Source organism: Hyperolius riggenbachi, chromosome 8 (assembly GCF_040937935.1).
Source record: "Hyperolius riggenbachi isolate aHypRig1 chromosome 8, aHypRig1.pri, whole genome shotgun sequence".
Lineage (NCBI taxonomy): Eukaryota > Metazoa > Chordata > Amphibia > Anura > Hyperoliidae > Hyperolius > Hyperolius riggenbachi.
The window spans coordinates 231,531,028-231,556,344 of NC_090653.1; the positions used below are offsets into that span (position 1 = coordinate 231,531,028).

At 46.8% G+C, this 25,317-nt stretch overlaps 1 protein-coding gene across 7 annotated transcripts in view; it reads left to right on the forward strand.

The window, feature by feature from the left end:
* CACNA1F (calcium voltage-gated channel subunit alpha1 F) overlaps positions 1–25,317 on the forward strand; it is a 349,606-nt gene that overhangs the window by 4,137 nt on the left and 320,152 nt on the right. For 4 of the 7 annotated variants that reach the window (XM_068248311.1, XM_068248315.1, XM_068248316.1 and 1 more), the window contains exons 1-2: positions 18,502–18,586; positions 18,741–18,924. In XM_068248311.1, the coding sequence (XP_068104412.1) occupies positions 18,897–18,924 (28 nt within the window). In that variant the 5' untranslated portion in view covers positions 18,502–18,586; positions 18,741–18,896. Of the gene's footprint in view, positions 1–14,444; positions 14,525–18,501; positions 18,587–18,740; positions 18,925–25,317 lie in introns of those variants that run through there. The other 3 variants (XM_068248313.1, XM_068248312.1, XM_068248314.1) reach the window with 2 other exon arrangements.

Consider the following 25,317-nt stretch of genomic DNA (forward strand, 5'->3'; position numbering starts at 1 on the left):
TTTTCGGAATGCCATGTAGCCGGAAGATATGCAAGATGAAGAGATCGGCCAACTCCTGGGCCGAGGGAAGTCCTTTCAGGAGCATGAAATGGGCCATTTTACTGAATCTGTCGACTACCACCCAAATGACCGACATGCCCTCAGACTTCGGGAGTTCGCCCACAAAATCCATGGACAAATGGGTCCATGGTTCACTCGGGGTGGGTAAAGGCTGCAATGTTCCCACAGGTGCCTGACGGGAGGGTTTACTTCTTGCACACACTGCACATTCTCTCACATACTCCTTGCAATCAGTTGCCAATGAAGGCCACCATGCACACCTAGCAACAAGGTCCTGTGTTCTGGTGGCACCAGGATGTCCAGCATTTTTGTGGGAGTGGAACATCTGCAATATCTGGAGGCGGAATGGCAACGGTACAAACATAACCCCTTCAGGCTTTCCTTCAGGGACATCCTGCTGGAAGGGACTTAAAGTTTCAGTCCAGTTCCTCCAGGTCTCTGTGGCTGCCAACACCACTTTCTGTGGGAGAATAGTCTCTGGGTCTGAGGGCTGTGCTGTCTCTGGCTCAAAACATCTGGATAAAGCGTCTGCTTTAATGTTTTTACTACCCGGGGTATACGTAATTATAAATCTGAATCTCAAGAAAAACAGTGACCACCGAGCCTGTCGGGGACTCAATCTCTTAGCCCCCTCGATGTATTCCAAATTTTTGTGATCAGTGTAAACTGTAATCGTATGTTCTGCTCCTTCTAGCCAATGACGCCATTCTTCAAAGGCCAATTTAATGGCTAGGAGCTTCCTGTTGCCTATATCGTAGTTTTTCTCTGCGGGTGAAAATCTACGAGAGAAATAGGCACACGGGTGTAACCTTCCCTGCAACCCAGAACGCTGATACAGCACAGCCCCTACCCCAACCTCTGAGGCATCTACCTCCACAATAAAGGGATAGGAGATGTCGACGTGTCTCAAAATGGGTGCAGTACAAAACAATTCCTTTAGGGTGGAGAAAGCAGCAAGAGCTTCGGAGGACCAGTGGTTAGTATCTGACCCTTTCTTTGTGAGGCTGGTGAGGGGTGCGATGACTGTGGAGTACCCCTTTATGAACCTTCTATAGTAGTTAGCGAACCCTAAGAATCTCTGGAGAGCCTTCAGTCCCACCGGCTGAGGCCACTCCAGAACAGCAGAGACCTTGGCAGGGTCCATAGAAAGGCCCGAGGTAGAAATTATGTACCCCAGAAAGGTGACAGATGTTACCTCAAAAATGCATTTCTCCAACTTGGCATATAACATGTTTTGTCTTAGCTTGCGCAACACAAATCTGACATGATCCCTATGCTCTGAGAGGTTGGCTGAGAAGATTAGTATATCATCCAAATATACCAGGACAAATTTGCCTAAAACCTCTCTGAACACCTCATTAATGAGCTCCTGAAAGACGGCCGGGGCGTTACACAACCCGAAGGGCATCACCAGGTATTCGTAATGCCCATCGAGTGTGTTAAAGGCTGTCTTCCATTCATCGCCCTCTCTGATCCGTACCAGGTTGTATGCACCCCGCAAATCCAACTTAGAGAAAATCTTAGCATTGGTGACCTGAGTAAATAAATCGTCTATTAAAGGCAATGGATAGCGATTTTTTTACTGTGATTTTATTCAGGCCCGATAATCAATGCACGGCCGAAGGACTTCGTCTTTTTTCTTTACAAAAAAGAAACCTGCTCCAGCAGGCGACCGGGAAGGGTGAATGAACCCTTTAGCTAAGTTTTCACGGATATATTCCTGCATGGCCAACTTTTCGGCCCCAGATAAATTGTAGAGATGACCTCTAGGGGGCATACAACCAGACCGGAGATCAATAGGACAATCGAAAGGGCGGTGTGGAGGAAGTTTATCGGACGATTTAGGACAAAACACATCTGCAAACTCAGAATACTGATCTGGCAATCCTTCCACGTGAATCTTGGTCTCACCCAAGGTTACCTTCGCTAAACAATGATGAAAACAATGGGAAGACCAGCTTGTTAGCTGACCAGTGGCCCAGTTAATCTGAGGTGAGTGAAGTTGTAACCAAGGCATGCCAAGAATGATCGTGGAGGTTGACATTCGTAACACACACAAAAACAAATTTTCTCTATGCAACACCCCGATAGTGACTCCCACTTCTGGAGTCTGTGACAGAGGACTGTTACCCTGCAGAGGGGAATCATCTACTGCAGTAACCTGTATCTGTGGTTTTACCGGGGTGACCGGAATACCCAACTTTTTTGCAAATTCATAATCCATAAAATTAGCCGCTGAGCCCGAGTCAATGAAGGCTTCAGTGACTTCAGACCTATCTTCCCACGAAATAGTACAGGGAAGAAGCAAACGTTTATCATCTAGGGGTAAAAAATTGCATGCCTAGGGTATCACCCCCGACTACACCTAGGCAGTAGCGTTTCCCGACTTCTTAGGGCAATTCTGCACTCTATGACCCCCCTCTGCACAATAAAGACAGAGATGCTCTGATATTCTGCATTTCCGGTCCACTTGAGACAACTTTGACCGACCAATCTGCATTGGCTCTGGTGGAGGTGAAGCGGGTGGAGGTGGAGTCACTGGGGGTGCAGCGTGGGACACCATTCTCACATGGTTTTTACCCCGAGTCTGTCTCTGATAGCGCAGCCGGCGATCTATCCTGATGGCCGATGAAATGGCCTCATCGATGGACTTAGGTTCCGGCTGACTTAACATAAGATCGGAGACCTCGTCTGACAACCTTGATAAAAAACAATCTAGAAGGGCAAATGTGTCCCACCTGGCCGATACTGACCATCTCCTAAATTCAGCAGCATAATCTTCAACCGAACTCTTGCCTTGACGTAAGAGTTTGAGCTTCCGCTCAGAAGTCGAGGCAATGTCCGGATCATCGTAAATTATAGCCATAGCTTTAAAAAATTCCTCTACAGAGGTTAGGGCCTGGTGACTGATGGGAAGGCTATACGCCCAGGTCTGAGAATCGCCAGATAACAAGGTTTTAATAAAGATAACCCTTTGGGCCATAGTTCCTGAAGAATTAGGTCTTAACTCAAAGTATGATAACACTCTACTTCTAAAATTTCGGAAGTCAGATCTGTGACCAGAACATTTTTCAGGTACAGGCATACGTATGTCTGTGCTAGGAGGAGATCGCACTTCCTTCACAGCCGTCTGGAGGGTTTGTATAGATCCAGACAAAGCGTCCATTAACGTCTGGTGGCTGCCCAGCACTATATTGATGTTTTCCACAAAAGTGGTAAGTGTGCCCAGACGGCTGGTGAGTGCGTCCATTTGCATTTGGTCTGCCGTTCTGTAACGATCGGTGTAACACAGAGAGGGTCTGATTATTGGTGATCTGCAGTATCACCAAAAATACAGATATATACCTGATCATTGATGATCTGCAGTATCACCGATAATCAGATATATTACTAACCTCTGGACACCTGAGTGATATGAGTGTTTGGTGCAACAGTAATACTTTGAGAACAATATCTGGAGGACAGGTACAAAGGCAGTAAGGAATACTGCACTAGAGAATGAGTACCTTTCAGCAGCCTGAGAATCTCCCGCAGGGAGGAGTCAGACTGGGAGAGGAAAGGACCAGAGCGTGAGTGACACCAATAGGAGGATGTCACTGACTGATCTGTGAACTATCTCTTAACTGGGGAGATAGTTCTCAAGGTCGGGCAAGCCAGGTCGGCAATATAGCAAAAGAGAAGTAGTTCCCTGAACACCGCACCACTCAATCAATGTTCAATAAATCAATCTTTATTCAGTACAAAAAGAATATAAAAACACTAAAAACAGAGTACAGGGGGGCACACAATAATCAAGGTATTATGTAGTAAATGAATAAGCCATACTGCCTGTTTTAACAACTCCTAATAAACAGTGACAAATTATCTGCACGTAAATACACAATCAAGAAACCCCCACAAACGTAAGGTCAGCCTCAAGTATATAAATTCATGTGTGCATTTGAATAAAGTGCATAGTGCAATCAGAGGATAATGCCAAAAAACAACCATCCAATAAGTAAATATAAAGAATAAAAACCAAAGTGCAAGGTTAGACCCCTAAGGGAGAAACAAGGTACAGTGAGAGCTTCTTTCAGCTCTCACTGTACCTTGTTTTTCCCTTAGGGGTCTAACCTTGCACTTTGGTTTTTATTCTTTATATTTACTTATTGGATGGTTGTTTTTTGGCATTATCCTCTGATTGCACTATGCACTTTATTCAAATGCACACATGAATTTATATACTTGAGGCTGACCTTACGTTTGTGGGGGTTTCTTGATTGTGTATTTACGTGCAGATAATTTGTCACTGTTTATTAGGAGTTGTTAAAACAGGCAGTATGGCTTATTCATTTACTACATAATACCTTGATTATTGTGTGCCCCCCTGTACTCTGTTTTTAGTGTTTTTATATTCTTTTTGTACTGAATAAAGATTGATTTATTGAACATTGATTGAGTGGTGCGGTGTTCAGGGAACTACTTCTCTTTTGCTATGTACATTTATTTATAGTTCCTTTCTGCACACTCTGTGTTACTTACCCATACGTATGGTAGAGTGGAAGGTGCTTGCCCAAATCTGTTGTTTAGTATAAAGCCAGGTCGGCTTTACAAAGGACATACAAAGTACAAAGACAGGAGGCTATGGCCATTTTTAAAATAGAGGACCGAGAAATCCATTGATCACAGTGGACAAATGGGACGCAGGAGAGGAGAAAGAGATTGAGTAGTAGACTACACAGGAGGTAAGTATGACCTGTGTATTGTTATTTTGACTTTTTATTTTCAGTTCAGGTTCTCTTTAAAGTACTCGAGGCAGAGGATCAAGAATAACCTAATTTATTTCATAGTGACTGTTACATTCTGGTATTTGTGTGTGCACATGTATTCTGTTTGCATGATGGGGTTAGCTTGTCCAAAAAGGTTAGACAGGATGCTGTTGATTGTAGGTGTGTGAGTGCATTGGGGGGGGGGGGGGGGGGGGGCAATTTTAGAATTTGCCATGGGCGCTGTCTTAGGCCTCGTTCACATCAGGGCCGTTTCTGTGCGCTTTCCACAGCGCACTGCCCTGTGCGATCAGCAAGGTATTGATTTTTCCATGTAACTAAATGTAGCTGGTTCACATCTATGCGCTGCGCTGAGCAGCGTTACAGAAACGTAGTGTTGCATGCATTTCTGTGCGTTCAGCTGGAAAGCGCACATCAATGCAAGTGAATGGGTCCGCTTTTTTAGCGCATAGAAGCGCGTACAAGCGCATAGAAGCGCATGCGTTTTTTACCCCTAATTGGAGAAAAAAATACATTTACATACAAAAACAAAGTTTTATTGACAACTGCTGCTGCTACAGTAAGCAAAACGTGCTTTAAAGAAGCGCAGCGCAACGCATAGAAACGCGGACTAAAGCGCGCACAAGCGCATGCGTTTTTTACCATGCGCTTTAACACGTTTTTCAGCGCAGCAGATGTGAACGAGGCCTTACCTAGATACGCCACTGATGAAAAGGATATGGCAAAGTGGGCTGGCCCCACACCTCCCATAAAAGAGGACGTAGAGAAAATTCACATGACCAGAGAGGGGATTGGCTAATAAATAGGCCCAATACAATTGTCACATTCTTTACCTGTTCAAATACATATCATTAAAATATGCATAAAAGGGCACAAAAATACATATAAAAGACGATGTTTAAAAAGAAGGAGAGAACAGAAGCAGAGAGAGAGAGAGAGAGAGAGAGAGATGTAGGCGTAGTAAAGGAGGGGATAAGGAGTATGGGAAAACATAATTTGAAACTTCTTTATGTGACCAAGGCTAGATACAATCTATCATTAAGACCCTGCTGAACTCTGGTTCCCAAACAGAAATTCCACAGGGCTTCCCTCATAAGTATTCTCCTCTGCAAGCCCCTTCCTCTTTTGGACAAAAAGACGCTCTCAGTCCCCTGAAAAGAGAAATTGGACATGTCACGCCCATGTGTTCTGAGAAAATGTTTGGCAACATTAGAAATGTTCGTAATAAGACCTCCAGCTCTCAGATAGTGCTTGGATATTCTGGCTCTCAGTGGTCTCATAGTACACCCCACGTATTGAAGGTAACATATGTCATGCTGGGTACACACGATGAGATTTCCCGTTCGATTCCCGGATCGATTCGATTAAATCAAACATGTTCGATTGGATTTCGATCGTTTTTTCCGTCGATTTTGCATACCTATCATGAAAAAATCGATCGAAATCCAATCGAACATGTTTGATTTAATCGAATCGATCCGGGAATCGAACGGGAAATCTCATCGTGTGTACCCAGCATAATAGGTACTTAGATATATATCATTTTTAGAATGACAGTTAAACTGTTTCATTAGGTAATTGAGACAATTAGAGAAAAACACAACATTCTGGATTTAGACTATATCTGCAGGTGGACACCCCACATTTGAAAGACCCCACTAAAGCTAGACATGTTGAGGATTGAGATCCAGAGTCAAAAAGATTTGGGGATAAAAGACGACCAAGCAGGGGCGTAGCAACAGAGGTAGCGACCGCATTGGGGCCCTTGGGCCAGAGGGGCCCCGCAAGGCCCTCCCTCAACTGCAGTATTAGCTCTCTATTGATCCTATGCTGGTAATAATCACTTCTATAGATACTTTGAATAGAAGTAATCATTAACAAACTGCTCCCCATCCCCTTCTTGCACTCTCTCTGACACTGTAGTTGCCTTTGGCAGGTTCTGGTGCGCTGTATCAATTGTTATGTATAGAGTGCTTGGGGGGCCCCATTGTAAAACTTGCATCGGGGCCCACAGCTCCTTAGCTACGCCACTGCGACCAAGAATTTGCGCACCCATACTGGCAAACCTAAGGAGGAAAGGTTGTAGACCCTCATCCCTGTCCAACACTGGAGGATATTTTTTTTAATGATATCAATGACTTTTTTGTAGTCAGAACTAGAAGTTGTGACAAAAGTAAGTTTCTCATCGATGGTGCCCCTAACAGCAGACATGTGCACAAAACCTACCCTATATCTTGTCTGGGATCTATGTTTCCCTTTTTCTATAACCCACCTGGAACCACACTAACCTCAGCTGTTAAGCCCGTCTCCTCAGAGCAATTGCACTGTGCCTGTAGAAATTCCCCCACGGGATAGCCCGGATTGTGTGGACTGGGTGGCAGCTGTTTGCCCTGGGGCTGGGCATCTACACATACACTAATATTTTTTTTAAATAGATTAGAAGTTCAATTTGATTTAAAACCCAGTTACTGAAAATCTAATAAAATCTTGATTGATTTTTGCTTAAAAATTTGGGGGGGGGGGGCAGAGCCGGACCGAGGCAGAGGCGACAGAGGCTCCAGCCTCAGGGCGAAGTGCACAGCTTTCATTCCCCTATTGTGTTTGAAGCAGAGAGAAATAAGAAAAGGGGATACAAGGCAGTGACTGCAAGCCAGATAACTAGAGATTAAGGTGGTTGGGGGCCCTAGGGTGCCTCTTAGTCTAATAGCAATCAGTGTGCGACGGCTGGAGTGGGAGGCATGGAGGGGCGCACTTTGTTGTCTCAACCTTGGGTGCTGGAGGACCTTGTCCCTGCTCTGGAAGGGGGGGGGGGGATTTAAGCTTTGTTTGGAAAATGACAATCTTATTGCTCCTTGCACGCTGCTCACGTTGCGTTGTGATAGAATTGTAATGCAACGCTTCCGAAGAGCCAGCATGTTAGAACTGTGATGTATGCGCCTCATACAGTGAAGCATACATCACCATCAAAAGTATCCTTCACAGCCGCTGTAAATGCCCAAGTTACCCTGTATACTCACTGCATGCAGCACATTATGTCGACGGAACACAATGCACTCGTTGTGACAGCCTCATAGGAATATCACTGCATTGAAATGCTAAAACATTGTCCATTGCAATGCAACATGGGGCCTGATTCAATTCACATTTTCTCCTAAGCTTTTTTCTAGCTGATATTTTTACACCTTGTCAATAAAATGCTTTTTAAGCCACTGGCTGTGACGTACCTTGGGAGCTGGAGACCGATGTGCTGAGGGCAGCTACTCTTGCCACTTACTAACTTTGTACCCTGGAATGGGAACAGGGTTCCACAGCTAGTACGGGGCAGGAGCGCTAGCAGATCCAATGGTGTCACCAGACAGGAACTGAAGCGCTCCCGCGTGCTGAGTCTGGATGTGCAAGGACTCAGCTTCCAGGCGGGTTTCAGGACTTGATTCCAAGCAGGAGCAGATGCTGAGGCGGATCCGTGAACAGGCAGAAATTCGGCAACAAGACGGGTACTCAGACAGGCAGAGGTCGGCAACAGACGGGTACTCAGACAGGCAGAGGTCGGCAACAGAGCGGGCAGTCGTACGTAGCAGGAGTCGGTAGCAAGTCGGGAAGTCAGCCAGGCCAGGGTCAGCAACATGAGATCAGGAACAGGCAGATACAAAGATCACGCACGGGAACACACACCAAAACTAGCTGCAATACTACAGCACTGAATGGTGGCATTCTCCAGACTTAAATAGGCCGTTTGGCGGGAAGACGCGAACGTCTGCACGCAATGACGCATCCGGTGCACGCGATGACGCGACGGACGCACGCTATGACGCGTACGTCCGTACGCGATGACGCGGACAACCAGACGCAATCACGCTGAACAAACGCACGCACAAACCCATAAAAGATGCATGAACAGGCGGCCCTTCGGGCGCGCATGCGCACAGTATCACACCAGCGTCGCCGAGCACCGATGTCTCCACTGCCACACACGGAGCCCAGTGTGCACCCTGCCAGGACCCGTAAGGGACCCACCAGCATACACCAGAACACCTGCAGCATCCGTAAGTGCCAGCCGCCTCGTCCAGACAGGTAAGTGACCGTGACAATACCCCCCCTCTAAGGGGCAGCCTCCGGATGCCCCCTTGGAGCTGGTTTACCAGGACATCTTTGATGAAATTCCTTAATCAGGCGATCAGCATGTAGGTTTGAGGCAGGTTCCCATGTATTATTCTCTGGCCCATAATCCTTCCACTTCACTAAGTACTGAATGCCTCTCCCTCTTCTTCTGGAGTCCATAATAGTCTCCACCTCAAACTCCTCTTCTCCATTAATCAAGACAGGTGGAGGAGGGGCCATGATTCGGCCAGGAAAAGGATCCTTGAGAACAGGTTTCAATAGAGATACATGGAATACCGGGTGTACTTTCAGATTACTGGGTAATTCTAACTCATAGGCTACTTGGCCAATCTTCCTCTTGATGGGGAATGGACCGATGAATTTTGGTCCCAATTTCTTTGACGGGCAGGACAGTTTGAGATTAACTGATGATAACCAGACCAAGTCCCCTGGATTCATATCAGAGTCACCTCTCCTTTGATCATCTGCCTTCTTCTTAAATGTTGCTTGGGCTAGTGCCATGGACTTCTGTAAAACCGTATGATTCTGAAGTAATAATTTGATGAATTCTCCAGCAGCAGGAACAGGAGTCTCTGCAATCAAATTCGGTAGAAATGATGGGTGAAAACCATAATTGGCGAAGAATGGAGACTGTTGTGTAGAGGAATGAACGGAGTTGTTGTAGGCAAATTCTGCTACTGGAAGCAGCTGAACCCAATTGTCCTGTGAACATGAGGAAAAACATCTTAAATACTGTTCCAGCGTTTGGTTAGTCCGTTCTGTTTGGCCGTTGGTTTGTGGATGATAGGCTGAAGAAAGGCAAAGTTTAATGTTCAGCATCTTGCAGAGGGCTGTCCAAAACCTGGAAGTAAACTGTGCACCTCTATCCGAAGTGATGTCTGCTGGTACACCATGAAGACGGACAATTTCCTTAATGAAAGTTGATGCGGTTATTTGTGCTGTTGGAATCTCTTGCATTGGGACAAAGTGCGCCATCTTCGAAAGTCTGTCAACCACCACAAAGATTGTGTTGCAATTACTTGATTTGGGTAACTCGGTGATAAAGTCCATGGTTATGGAGTGCCATGGTCTTGGAGGAATGGGTAAAGGCTCCAACAAACCCCAAGACTTGAGATGGGTTCCTTTTGAGCGGTTGCAAACAGTACAGGTTGAGACATACATCCTGCAATCCCTCCTGAGTCCTGGCCACCAAAAGTATCTTCGGAGCAAATCCAAAGTTTTAGAAAATCCAAAGTGTCCTGCTAGTTGATGGTCATGGCAGAGTTGAAATACCTTTACTCGTGTTTCTTCAGGTACAAAGATTCTATCATTATGATACCAAAGATCCTGTTTCTGGACAAGGTTAGATTTAACTTCCTCTGAGATATCTGTTGGTGTTAGTTGTAACTGTTTTATAATGTCTGGTTGCATGATCAAAAAGTTCTTGTTGGACAATATTGTATCTGGACTGACCTGAGGCTGATCATCCGGGAACATACGAGAAAGGGCATCGGGTTTAGTATTCTTCGATCCAGGTCTATATGTAATATGGAATGAAAATCTTGAGAAAAACAAAGCCCATCTGGCCTGTCTGGGATTCAGTCTTCTAGCTGTTTTAAGATATTCCAGGTTTCTGTGATCTGTAAATATGAGTATAGTATGCAAAGCACCTTCCAACAAATAACGCCATTCTTCTAAAGCATCTTTGATGGCTAATAACTCCCTTTCACCGACATCATAGTTCCTTTCTGAATCAGACAATTTCCTGGAAAAAAAAGACACAGGGTGAAGGAGGGCCTTGATTCCATGTCTCTGAGAGAGTATTGCCCCAACTGCGGATTCAGAAGCGTCCACTTCCAAGATGAAGGGTAAGGCAGGATCAGGATGCTTTAGTACAGGTGCTGTGGTGAAATGTCTCTTTAACTCATCAAAGGCCACTTGGGCTTCTTGAGTCCAGGAGAAGTGATGATTTTGACGAGTAAGTCGTGTGATTGGAAGAATAGTAGCAGAAAAATTCTTAATAAATCTTCGATAAAAATTGGCAAAACCAATAAATCTTTGTACCGCCTTTTTATTGTCTGGAGCTGGCCAATCACGAACGGCTTGAATCTTCTGAGGGTCCATAACAAGTCCATTGGCGGAGATGATAAATCCCAGAAACTGAATTGACTCCTTTTCAAATTCACACTTTTCTACTTTCACGTATAACTTATGCAGCCGTAGACGTACAAGTACCTGTCCAACTTGATGACGATGAATCTCCAGAGATGTAGAAAAAATAAGAATATCATCTAAGTAAACAATGATGAATTGATCGAGGAAATCCCTGAGTATATCGTTAATGAAGTGTTGAAAAGTGGCTGGAGCGTTACACAGACCAAACGGCATTACTAAATATTCAAAATGTCCGTAGCGTGATCTGAAAGCCGTTTTCCACTCATCTCCTTCTCTCATCCTGACTAAATTATAGGCCCCTCGAAGATCCAGCTTTGTAAATATTGTAGCTTCTCGTAATTTTTGAAATAGTTCTGGTACAAGTGGAAGGGGGTAGCGATTCTTAATCGTAACTTTATTCAAGGCCCGATAATCAATACATGGTCTTAATGTGCCGTCTTTCTTCTGGACAAAAAATATCCCAGCTCCAGCAGGAGAGACTGAAGGCCTAATAAATCCTTTCCTCAGATTTTCTTGAATATATTGCTTTAGTACCTCCTGTTCAGGATCGGAAAGTGGAAACATCCTTCCAAAAGGTATGGTAGCTCCTTCTATTAGGTCAATTGGGCAATCGTATGGTCGGTGTGGAGGAAGTTGATCGGCTCCTTTCTTGTCAAATACATCAAGATAGTCGTGATACTGTACTGGAACTTCATCTGCCAAGGTAGAGGTACAAAGTAACGGGCCAGAAGCTTCTGAGACTTGCTGAAAACAACAACTATTACAGTAGGTGGAGGTGAACTTAACTTCTTCTGTGGCCCAGTTGATAGCAGGATTGTGAGCCCGGAGCCAAGGTAGGCCTAAAATAATAGGATATACTGGGGAAGACACTAGGTCGAATTTGAGCCATTCTTGATGATCTGCGGAGGTAGAGGTAAGTAATGGCAGGGTCTCAGTGTTTACAGGTCCAGAGCTGATGGTGGACCCATCTGCTAGATGTATGTGTAATAATTCTTTTCGGGATTGCACTGGTATTTGATGAGTTGTGGCGAAAACTTTATCCATGAAGCAGCTGCAGGCTCCAGAGTCTATTATAGCAGAAGTCTTAAGGGTTCTTCCGGGAAACTGAAAGAGAATAGAGATATTAAAATGAGTATGAGCCGTGGATGGAATGTACTTGGGTGGAGTTTGAGCTTTCTGAAGATACTCCTTACCCGCTGGACGAACTGGACAGTTCCTTAGAAAATGTCCCGGATTTCCGCAGTAAAAGCATAGATTTCCCTGGCGCCTGCGGGTTCTTTCTTCATTGGTTAATGGGGCACGCATGACTCCAAGTTGCATGGGCTCAGGTTGATCATCAGTGGAAGCAGAGATCGGAGATGGTGACTGGTTTACAGGAAGCCAAGAAGTACGGGCAGAGCAGGGCATTGATTTCTCCAGTTGACGTTCCCGAAAGCGTCGGTCTATCTGAATGGCAGTGGTAATCAATTCGTCCAAGGTACTGGATACTCCCACTCGAGCCAGTTCATCTTTCAGATACTCAGATAATCCCAGACGATATTGATGTTTCAGGGCTGACTCATTCCAATCGGTATCTGATGCCCAACGTTTGAATTCAGTAGTGTATTCTTCCGCTGGTTTACGACCTTGTTTTAGGTTGCGGATGGCAAGTTCAGCTGTAACACTACGCTGGGGATCATCGTACAACACTGCCATAGAAGTAAAGAATTGCTCCATAGAACTTAAACACTGGTGTTTTTGCTCCATTAACCTGTGGGCCCATGACTGTGGTTCTTCCTGTAGTAGGGAAATGATAAATCCTACTTTTGTTTCCTCGTTAGAAAAGGTGCGAGGTTGCAGTGCAAAGTAGAGCTGACATGCATGGCGGAAGGAGCGGAATTTGGAACGGTCCCCTGTGAAGCGTTCTGGTATAGGTACTCGAGGTTCCGGGTTTACTGCAGGGATCACGGGAACCGGTTCCACTGGAGCAGAGGCAGGTACTGGAACTACTTGAGGTGCCGAAGCAGGAGGTGACGGAGATTCCCCAGTACGCAGGGTATTAATCCGGCCTTCGAGTTGCACATGACCAGCTTGTAGTTCTTTAATGGCCTCCGTGAGTGCGGTAACTTGTTTGCATAAGGTACTCAGTATATTTGCTGCCTCAGCGGTCTCCATCTTTGGCTGTAGTATTTTTGTGACGTACCTTGGGAGCTGGAGACCGATGTGCTGAGGGCAGCTACTCTTGCCACTTACTAACTTTGTACCCTGGAATGGGAACAGGGTTCCACAGCTAGTACGGGGCAGGAGCGCTAGCAGATCCAATGGTGTCACCAGACAGGAACTGAAGCGCTCCCGCGTGCTGAGTCTGGATGTGCAAGGACTCAGCTTCCAGGCGGGTTTCAGGACTTGATTCCAAGCAGGAGCAGATGCTGAGGCGGATCCGTGAACAGGCAGAAATTCGGCAACAAGACGGGTACTCAGACAGGCAGAGGTCGGCAACAGACGGGTACTCAGACAGGCAGAGGTCGGCAACAGAGCGGGCAGTCGTACGTAGCAGGAGTCGGTAGCAAGTCGGGAAGTCAGCCAGGCCAGGGTCAGCAACATGAGATCAGGAACAGGCAGATACAAAGATCACGCACGGGAACACACACCAAAACTAGCTGCAATACTACAGCACTGAATGGTGGCATTCTCCAGACTTAAATAGGCCGTTTGGCGGGAAGACACGAACGTCTGCACGCAATGACGCATCCGGTGCACGCGATGACGCGACGGACGCACGCTATGACGCGTACGTCCGTACGCGATGACGCAGACAACCAGACGCAATCACGCTGAACAAACGCACGCACAAACCCATAAAAGATGCATGAACAGGCGGCCCTTCGGGCGCGCATGCGCACAGTATCACACCAGCGTCGCCGAGCACCGATGTCTCCACTGCCACACACGGAGCCCAGTGTGCACCCTGCCAGGACCCGTAAGGGACCCACCAGCATACACCAGAACACCTGCAGCATCCGTAAGTGCCAGCCGCCTCGTCCAGACAGGTAAGTGACCGTGACACTGGCAAGCAAGAAAATATTTTATTTTTTCACCTACTCTTTGGTAGTTTTGCAATTGCAGGGTGCTAAAAAGCTATTTTAACCCCCCACCCACCCCTGGCTTTATGATTCTTTCCAGATTTTAGGGTCTAAAAGCGGTGCAATATTTTTGCAGGCTTTTAGACCCTAAAATCACACCGCTGAGAGAGCTGTAGCAGCCCCAGCACTTACCTCCCTGGTATCCAACGCTGAAGTTCTCCCTCCGTCCTCCAGATGGCGTTGTAATCCTGTAGTGAGATCGCTTTCTGTCGTCATGATGACAAACAGCAATCTCACCCGAGAGATGCAGAGACTCGGAGGACAGGAAGGAGAATGGCTGCCGGCGTGTGGATCCCCGAGGAGGTGAGTGAAAATGCGCTATGCTTTGCACAGTCTTGCTGTCAGCTACCACGAGTCACGCTCGGGGTTACTACTTCTGGCTTGTTTTTTCCACCCTGAGCCTGACTCATGATAACCGCCAAGGAGGTTAAACAGAAGATGAAACATTATCTGCTAGGAGAAAACATAGGAGAAAAAGTGAATTGAATAATGTCCATAGCGCGCAAGGAGCCTCACTCGAGTGCTGGCAGAATTGTGTGTGTGTGTGCAAAGTGTACATGCAACCAACACACTGCAGTGTCCTGCATTAAGCAGTACATAGCAATAGCACTGTTCCATTCGATATTCAATTAAAGCTAGGTACACACATTCAATCACAGTCGCTTGGCAAGGATCAGGAATCGGTCCCATGGGCGACAGGTGGGTTCCTGATATTGGGCAGATTTTTTTCACTATTGAGGGGGGCAGATGGATGATGAGCAGCGCACAATGGAGCAGGATGGGTAAGGAGAAAGTCAGTGGCATAGCTAAGGAGCTGTGGGCCCCGATGCAGGTTTTACATTGGGGCCCCCAAGCATTCTATAGATAACAATTGATACGGCGCACCAAAACCTGCCAATGACAACTACAGCGGTGCAAGAAGGGGATGGGGAGCAGTTTGTTAATGATTACCAGTATTCAAAGTATCTATAGAAGTGATTATTATGAGCACAGGACCAATAGAGAGCTAATACTGAAGTTGAGGGAGGGCCCCTCGGGCCAAAGGGCCCCGGTGCAGTTGCAACCTCTGCACCCCCTATTGCTACACTCCTGGAGAAAGAACAATAGTGTTGGGCAGAGGATGGGTGAGGGACAATGAGCAGTGTACAATGGAGTGAGAGGAGAACAATAGTGTTGGGCAGAGGATGGGGGAGGGACAATGAGCAGTGTACAATGGAATGGGAGGAGTAAGGAGGGAGAACAATAGTGTTGGGCAGAGGATGGGGGAGGGACAATGAGCAGTGCAAAATGGAGTGGGAGGAGTAAGGAGGGAGAACAATAGTGTTGGGCAGAGGATGGGTGAGGGACAATGAGCAGTGCACAATGGAATGGGAGGAGTAAGGAGGGAGAACAATAGTGTTGGGCAGAGGATGGGGGAGGGACAATGAGCAGTGCACAATGGAATGGGAGGAGTAAGGAGGGAGAACAATAGTGTTGGGCAGAGGATGGGGAGGGACAATGAGCAGTGCACAATGGAATGGGAGGAGTAAGGAGGGAGAACAATAGTGTCGGGCAGAGACTGAGCAAGGGACAATGAGCAGTGTGCAATGGAGTGGGAGGGGTAAGGAGGGAGAACAGCAGTGATGGGGAGGAGAGACAATAAGCAGTATGTTCGATTTTGGCACAATCCCTTCAAAAACGATTGAATAAAAGATATAAATTAGATGTAATAATATTTACATTTATAAATGTGTATGGGGTGCTTTCTGTGCCATCACCAGGCTCGTGCAGAGGGGTGGGTTCCGGGTGCCCAAGCACCCCTTCCCCCCCCCCCCCCACACACACACACACTTTAAATTCCCATAAAAAGGCCCCTTTGGCTGCTTCTAGCCGCGATAGGCCCCGCCTCTTCCCGCAGGACGCCACACCAGCAGGAAGCTGTTCCCCGAAATATTCCAAAACTTGCGCTCCTGTTCTGAGGGTAACAGGCTATCACAATTTCTTATACTCCTTTGTCCCAATGCACTGTGCTGCTCCAATTAAAGTTGGCAAAAGCAAGCAAATCTAGAAAAAGATGAAGCGCTCCATTGTGCATTACCAAAGGATGATTTAATCGCAAATTTAAAAGTTCTACTTACAAGATGCAGAATGACAATTCGCTTATCAGCGGTACAGTCAACCGCTACACTCGTATGCAGGTTGGCAACAACGCGCTGTGGCCGGCAGCGCGTCCTCCGATTGTCAGGAAAGCCGTCTCGCAATGGGTGTAGGCATCTCACCCATTGCGAGACGGCTTCCCTGACCATCGGAGGACGCACTGCCGGCCACAGCGCGTTGTTGCCAACCTGCATACGAGTGTAGCGGTGGACTGTACCGCTGATAAGCGAATTGTCATTCTGCATCTTGTAAGTAGAACTTTTAAATTTGCGATTAAATCATCCTTTGGTAATGCACAATGGAGCGCTTTATCTTTTTCTAGATTAGGAAGCTGTTCCCCATCTGGGACGCTTTGGAGTAAAGGGGTACCATACAGGAATCCTAGTGTAACCGTCCCCACAGCTGTGTGGGAGCATTCCCATAGCTGTGTGGCTGTGTGGGAGCAGGTAAGATAGTGTCTCTCTGACAGCAGTGACCTCTCCCTCCCCCAGCATTCACAATGACTTCAACCTTGGACCCACAGGGACCTCTCCCTCCACCTAGGACCCATACTGACCTCTCTTTTTTAAATTTGAGCACCCCCCCACTTATGGACCCTCTTCATGGTTCTGGCTATCACTGCTATGTATAAAGGCACACAACACAAACAGCCTGAGAAAATTTACCTTACGTTAACAAATCTGTTCCTCATTTATTTTAATCAACAACACAACATTTATTACAGTAAAAAAATAATGTGTCACTTTGACAAATAAAGTTTATTTTTTATTGTACACTTAAAATTAGGTAGCATGACTTTCATACAACCCAGCACACACCATTCAATTTCTGACAAATTTGATCTGATATTTCCAACCTTTCCAATCGATTGTAAGCAACAACAATTAAAGACCATTTCAATCAAATTTATTCATAAAAAAAATATTTTTTCTCAATTTTTTCACACAGTTAATCGTTTTAATCGAATTGGGGTACATTCAAACAGAAAAATTGTAACATGTGTAGCCACCATTAGAAGGGGCAAGAAGTTCAATTTTACTTACCTGGGGCTTCTTCCAGCCTCTCATAGCCTAGTAGTTCCCATAGTTTCCTCCACGGAGTAGGCAGAATGTTCAAGCATGATCGTCGATGCCCGCGGATGGGACCACGCATTTTCCACCAGCTGGTGTGTTTTCAGAGGGGCACAGTGGCACAATGGAGAGGCACTGGAAGAAACTCAGGGATCTGCAAAGCTACAAGCTGCTGGGAGATCAAGAAAGCTGTGAAAGCTGCGTGTTATCAACACTGCATGTCATCATCCTATTATGCTGCACAGGTCATCAAGCAATGACAAACATGACATCATCCCATCATTGTGTACACGTCATCAACCAATGACAAATATGACATCCCATCACTGTGCACCAGTCATCAAGCAATGACAAACATGACATCATCCCATCACTGTGCACCAGTCATCAAGCAATGACAAACATGACATCATCCCATCACTGTGCACGGGTCATCAACCAGTAAGGAATATGACATCATCCCATCACTGTGCATGGATCATCAACCAGCCAGGAATATGACATCATCTGTGAAAAGGTCATCAACCAACAACAAACATGACATTCCATCACTGTGCACGGGTCATCAACCAATGAGGAATATGACATCATTCCATCACTGTGCACGGGCCATCAACCAATGAGGAACATGGCATCATCTGTAAACAGGTCATCAACCAACAACAAACATCACATCACTGCGCATAGGTTATCTGTTTATGGCAACATTTGTAAAATGTGTGGATTTTTGGCAGTTTTGTATAAAAAAGTAATTTTGTCTTGGCCAAGCTGACAGAAGCTTGTGAGTTGAACTCCTTATCCTGACACCCTGTTAATGCGTTTGCATTTAGAGTCCATTTCTGAGTAGGCTTTACTTTTCCGGATATCTACCAATCCATATCAAAATGCATTTAAATGTGTTCACTTTTCTCCCATCAGTCTGTAAAGCTGAATATTAATATAATGAGGCTTTGCATCCTGTGTATAGATTCCCTATGTCACTGCCACCCGAGGTCCCTCCCCCCACCTGTTTTAAAGGCTCAGCATTCAATCTTTAGTAATCCCCTGGTGGAGGGGGGGAGAGAGAGTGAGAAAGCTCAGGGAACCCAGCTGGATCTGGGCATTGCTGGGCAGGGGGCAACGAGCGATGGAGGGGGATCTGCTCCTTTTATATCAACAGGTGAGAACCCAGCACTCCCTCAGTGCCTAAATTATTTTCCTAGAGGACTATGTTGCCATGTGGTGCACTTTACATTTATTCTCTTTAGCTTGTGTATCCATCTCCTGTACATCTGTCCATCCACTAATCTCCCTATCCTCTTTCTCCTGTCTAGGCCAGGACAGAAGAAGAAGAGAACTAGAATGCCAGAGATGCAGTAATGTCCAGAGTCGCCAGACCATCGGCAGAGAGGAGACGTCAATCCCACCACTGACACCTTGATGACTGTCAGCGAGACGAACAGCCCCCTCCGTCCCTTTCTATAGAGAGGATGTTGAACGAAGAGGAAAATGAACAAGGTATGTGTGGGTCAATGACCTGAGTTACACGTTCAGTGTACAGAGGATGTAACGTAGGATAACCAGCTTGTAAATTAGGAATTTCTGAAGATCCATAGGAAAGAAAAGTTGATTTTTAATTTTTTTCCCTCTGCCAAAACTACTGAGCTCAGCAGGGTGTGATTGATGAGCAGGCAGACAGATTAAAGGATATACCACTGGAATGAGTTCTGCTGCACCGGCATCACTTGCACTGACCACTTTGTAGGTCAATGTGACTTGATGGCACTTATTTTTTAAGTGGAACTCTACTACTGTACTACTCTTCTATTGAAAAGAAATGTTGGACTTGAATTGCAGTAGTGGAGGCGGTAGCCATGGCTGTTATGGAAACCTGGAGGAAAATAGAGCCCCAGACGATCTAGAATGTATTCACTGTACTTTTAATTTTTTCTGCACCCTGTGACCATACATCCGTGTTCATGTATTGTGTGCACTTTACATATACACTGCTCAAAAAATAGAGAACACTGAAACAACTGTCCACTTAGGTCGCAACACTGACAATCAATTGCACATGCTGTTGTACAAATGGAGTAGACCAGTGTTTCAAAAACCTGTCCTCATGACTTCCCAACGGTGCATGTTTTGAAGGCAACCTCACCCATACACAGGTGGGGTATTTAGTGTCGCAGCTAGGTGGATTCCACGTAGCTGAGACACTAATTACCCCACCTGTGCATAGGTGAGGTTGCCTGCAAAACATGCACCGTTAGGGAGTCATGAGGACAGGTTTGAGAAACACTGGACTAGACAACAGGTGGGAATTATAGGCAATTAGTAAGACATCCCCAGCAGGTGGTGACCACAGACCACTTCTCAGTGCCTTTGCTTTCTGGCTGATATTTTGGTTACTTTTGAGTGCTTTCACTCTAGTGGTAGCATTAGACGGAGTCTACAACTCACACAAGTGGCTCAGGTAGTGCAGCTCATCCAGGATGGCACATCAATGCGAGCTATGGCAAGAAGTTTGCTGTGTCTGTCAGTGTAGTGCTTAGAGCATGGAGGAGCTACCAGGAGATAGGCCAGTACATCAGGAGGCACAGGAGGAACACTGCCAGATAACCTCCAGTGGGCCACAAATGTGCATGCCTCTGCTTAAACGGTCAGAAACAGACTCCATTAGGGTGGTATGAGGGCCTGATGTCCACAGGTGGGGGTTATGCTTACAGCTCAACACCATGCAGGACATTTGGCATTTTCCATTGAACACCAAGATTGGCAAATTCACCAAATGCCCTGTGCTCTTCACAGATGAAAGCAGGTTCACACTGAGCACATGTAACAGAAGTGACAGAGTATGGAGACACCATGGAGAACATTCTGCTGCTTGCAACATCTTCTAGCACCACCGGTTTGGCAGTGGGTCAGTAATGGTGTGGGATGGCATTTATTTGGGGTGCCGCACAGCCCTCCATGTGCTCGCCAGAGCTAGCCTGACTGTCATTAGGTACCAAGATGAGATCCTCAGACCCCTTGAGAGACCATATGCTGTTGCGATTGGCCCTGGGTTTCTCCTAATGCAAGACAATGCTAGACCTCATGTGGCTGGATTGTGTCAGCAGTTCTTGCAAGACAAAGATATTGATGCTATGGACTGGCCTGCCAGTTTCCCAGACCTGAATCCAATTGAGCACATCTGGGACATCATGTCTTGCTCCATCCACCAGCGCCATGTTGCACCACAGACTTTCCAGGAGTTGGTGGATGCTTTAGTCCAGGTTTGGGAGGAGATCCCTCAGGAGACCATCCACATCCTCATCAGGCATTGTAGAGAGGTCATACAGTCATTTGGAGGCCACACACACACTACTGAGCCTCATGTTGTCACACTACTGAGCCTAATGTCTTGTTTTAAAGGGGATCTTTCGCGAAAAAAGTAGGCAGTTAGAAAATGTGACAAATGACAGGTTTTGGGCCAGTCCATCTTTTTAAGGGGGATTCTCAGGGCTTTCTTTGTTTTCAACATCATTTCCTGAACAGCAGTTTAACTGCCAAAATAGCAAGATACCAGCCGGCCTCCCTAATCACTTGCACACTATTATGTCAGTTAAATTTTGCAACTGTTGTTCAGGAAATGCTGTTGAAAACAAAGAAAGCCCTGAGAATCCCCCTTAAAAAGATGGACTGGCCCAAAACCTGTCACATTTTTTAACTGCCTACTTTTTTCGCGAAAGAACTCCTTTAAGGATCTTATATCAAAGTTGGATCAGCCTGTAGTGTTTTGTTCCACTTTAATTTTGAGTGTGACTTTAAATCCAGACCTCGATAATATTTGTGTGATTTGGTTGTCAGCACAATCAACTATGTAAAGAACTAAGTACCGTTGTCACAGGAGCCCTAGTGGTCAGACGGCGAAATGCCTTCCAAACGGTGCCAGCGCACGGATCGTGCGAACTCTGGTCTCAGTCAATGCGCAGGAACTGTTGGGAATTGGCCGCAGACAAACCAGAAGGGAGCCTGTGAGGTACGGTAATTACACACTAGTTCAGGGTATAACTGCCACCACCTCTGTTACCATGGGACAGAGGAGCCCGCTGACTGTCTGAACCTAGATCTACAAATAAAAACGGTTAAAACACGCTGTATTCTGTCTAGCTAGCAACAATACAATAGTAGCGTCTCTTCAGAAGTCTGGTCCAGTTTGTGCGGCTGTGAAGCAGGGTAGCGGAACAGTGAATGACTTGGATAAAGTCGTTTATTCACGGCAATATAAATAATTAATATATACAGACAATTATTAAAATCAACAATTATTAAAACAATAATAGCCAATATGAAAAATAAAATAGAGGGAGAAAAAATACTTAGTTTCATGGAAAATGTCCTTTTGTGGGAAAATCATCAAGTCCTTGGTTCCAAGTTCTTTGTTTCAGCTAAGTTCAAGCAAAATGGCCACCACTTGTTCCTCACGGTGGCCGTGTGTTCATGAAGGTGGAAAAATGGAGGAATAAGGGAGTGGTCCCTTGCAAACACTTTTGAACAATGCCCAGGGGTTGGACAGGGGCGGTGAGCTCCCTGGTGGGATGCTCTAGGCCCACCAAATATGACATTTGCCATATCTCGGCTTACGCTTTCCGCACACACATGACCATCACATATTCATATTTCTCAGACTAGGCCAGTTCATATGATACCAAACTTGGGCATGTTTGCATGCCCGGTTAAAAAACTGTGGAATCCCCCGAGCTCTGGTTATGCCAGTGGCCCCAATTTAATATCAAAATACTCACAAGATCCGGACCAGCAGAATGATATAACTTTCACATGTCTCACCTGAACGGTATTCCTTAAATATGCAAAAAACCATATACAACATTCATTTCTTCCTGCTTTTTGCTGCAGCCAGGATGTCTAGTTTCAAGCTGTGACTAGCTTCCTGGGATCTCCCTGTATGAAAGGGACCTTTCGGTTCCTTTAATTAGCATCTGAATGTGAAATCAGCTAAGACAAGCTTTGGAGTTCACACCTCTGGCTAACAGGTCACAGGCACCAGGTTTCATGAAAAGAACTCTGCTGCTCTTATGAAGACAGCAGAGACCCTCCAGGCTGGACTGAATGGTATCCACCGACATGAGATTCTGATTTGGCAGCGCAAGGCAATCGAGGCAGGAAACCGATTGCGGCTGCGTTTTCGTTTCTCGCGGCTGTTCCGTGACACCTCCCCTTCCGGATGCGGTGTAGGGGGTTGTCACCAAGACATCCACCGTAGCAGCCATTGGCGCTGTTGGGTCTACTTCCCCCTGCAAGGCCGGGCCGAGGCATAGGCTGGAGAGGCTCCAGCCTCAGGGCGCAGTGTAGGAGGGGGCGCACAATTCAGTCAGCTGTCATTCCTAATTGTGTTTGAAGCAGAAAGAAATAAGAAAAGGGGATACATAGCAGTGACTGAAAGCCAGATAACTAAATATTAAGGTGTTGGGGAGGTTGTGGGCCCTGTGGCACCTGTTAGTCTAATAGCAATCAGTGTGTGATGACTGGGGTGGCAGGGATGGAGGGGCGCACTTTGGTGTCTCAGCCTTGGGTGCTGGAGGACCTTGTCCCGCCTCTGTCCCCCTGACACCGGGACAGCCCATCAGCGTTCCGGTGTCGGCTGCCCGCTTCGTGTCGGTAAACCTGGCTGACGGGTCTCGAGCTGCCGGCACGGCGGGAAAACCCATTGGCGCCTGCGGCTCGGTTCCACTGGACAGGTCACGGTCTGCAACCCTCAGGTTTGACCCGACATGGACCGTTCTGGACAGGGCGTTTGCGGCACTGCGGTCGGATGTGGTGTCTGCCGGAACTGCTGACAACGGGCAGTGGTTTGGGTAGGTCAACAGCCAGCCCACGCAGGGGTTCCCTGCAAAGTGGCTGTGGACCTAAGGGAACCCCGCGGGAATCCCTGGACCTTCCCAGCTCCTGACAGATGGCACATGCTTTGCAGTAGTTTGCTACATCCCTGTTCATCCTGGGCCAATAAAACTGTCTCCGAATACAGGCAAGTGTCTTGCGGACACCAGAGTGTCCTGTCAGGGAATTATCATGTGCGGATTTCAGCACATGTCCCCTGAACGCACTCGGGACTACAAGCCATTTGGTATTCGCATATGATCTACCGGTAGGGGGCTGTACAGACTCGCTGTACAGTCTCCCACCTTCCCAGTACACCTTGAAATCGGCCCCGTCTGCGAGGGACTCAGAGGCTTGCTGCCTGAGCACCTCCAGGCTTGGGTCGCTTTGTATTGCTGCTGTGAGGACGCTGTCAGTTTCAGCCAACTTGATCATTGCACACGAGGCCAGCGGCTGAAAGGTCTCATCCCTGTGGTCAGAGGAGGGGGAACCCCCTCCACCTGTTCTGAACTCGGGTTCTGAGCAGTACCGCTGCGCGGTACTGCTAGCACAGGTATACCTTCGGACCTGGAGGAATAAGGGAGTGGTCCCTTGCAAACACTTTTGAACAATGCCCACCTTTGGGTGGAGCCTCAAGTACAGCCCAGGGGTTGGACAGGGGCGGTGAGTTCCCTGGAGGGGTGCTCTAGGCCCACCAAATATGACATTTGCCATATCTCGGCTTACGCTTTCCGCACACACATGACCATCACATATTCATATTTTTCAGACTAGGCCAGTTCATATGATACCAAAAAACGGTGGAATCCCCCGAGTTCTGGTTATGCCAGTGGCCCCAATTTAATATCAAAATACTCACAAGATCCGGACCAGCAGAATGATATAACTTTCACATTTCTCACCTGAACGGTATTCCTTAAATATGCAAAAAACCATATACAACATTCATTTCTTCCTGCTTTTTGCTGCAGCCAGGATGTCTAGTTTCAAGCTGTGACTAGCTTCCTGGGATCTCCCTGTATGTAAGGGACCTTTTGGTTCCTTTAATTAGCATCTGAATGTGAAATCAGCTGGGACAAGCTTTGAGTTTACACCTCTGGCTAACAGGTCACAGGCACCAGGTTTCATGAAAAGAACTCTGCTGCTCTTATAAAGACAGCAGAGACCCTCCAGGCTGGACTGAATGGTATACACAGACATGAGATTCTGATTTGGCAGCGTAAGGCAATCGAGGGCGGAAACCGATTGCGGTTGCGTTTTCGTTTCTCACGGCTGTTCCGTGACAACCGTATATACTCGAGTATAAGCCAGCAGTTTGCTCTCTGCTCCCCCCACAGGCTGTGTGCCCTCCTACCGCAGGTTGGAAGGTTAGATAGAAGGAGAGGGGAGCAGCAGCACAGTGGGACTCAGCTGCAGGGAGGGGGGCGACTCCTCCCTCTCCTGGGTTGCCCCTCTGTGCTCCCCTCTGCTGCTACTGAAGCGCCTATGGCTGGCTACTGATACTTGGACATCTACACCTGGCTACATATACTGGAGCACCTATGGTTGGCTGACCTATACTGGAGCACCTATGGCTGGCTTACCTATATTAAAGAACGTATGGCTGGCTAACCTATACTGTGGCAACTATTGCACCTATACTGGCACACCTATGACTGGCTAACCTATACTGCAGCACCTATAGCTGGCTAACCTATACTGGGGGCACCTATGGCTGGCTAAGCTATACTGGGGCACCTATGGCTGGCTAACCTATAATGGAGCACCTGTGGCTGGCTAACCTATACTGGGGAACCTATGGCTGGTTAACCTATACTGGGGCACCTATGGCACCCATACTGGGGCACCTATAGCTGGCTAACATATACTGGGGCACCTATGGCACCCATACTGGGGCACCTATGACTGTCTAACCTGTACTGGGGCACTTATGGCACCCATACTGGGGCACCTATAGCTGGCTAACCTATACTAGGGCACCTATGGCTGGATAACCTATGCTGTTGTATCTATGGCTGACTAACCTAT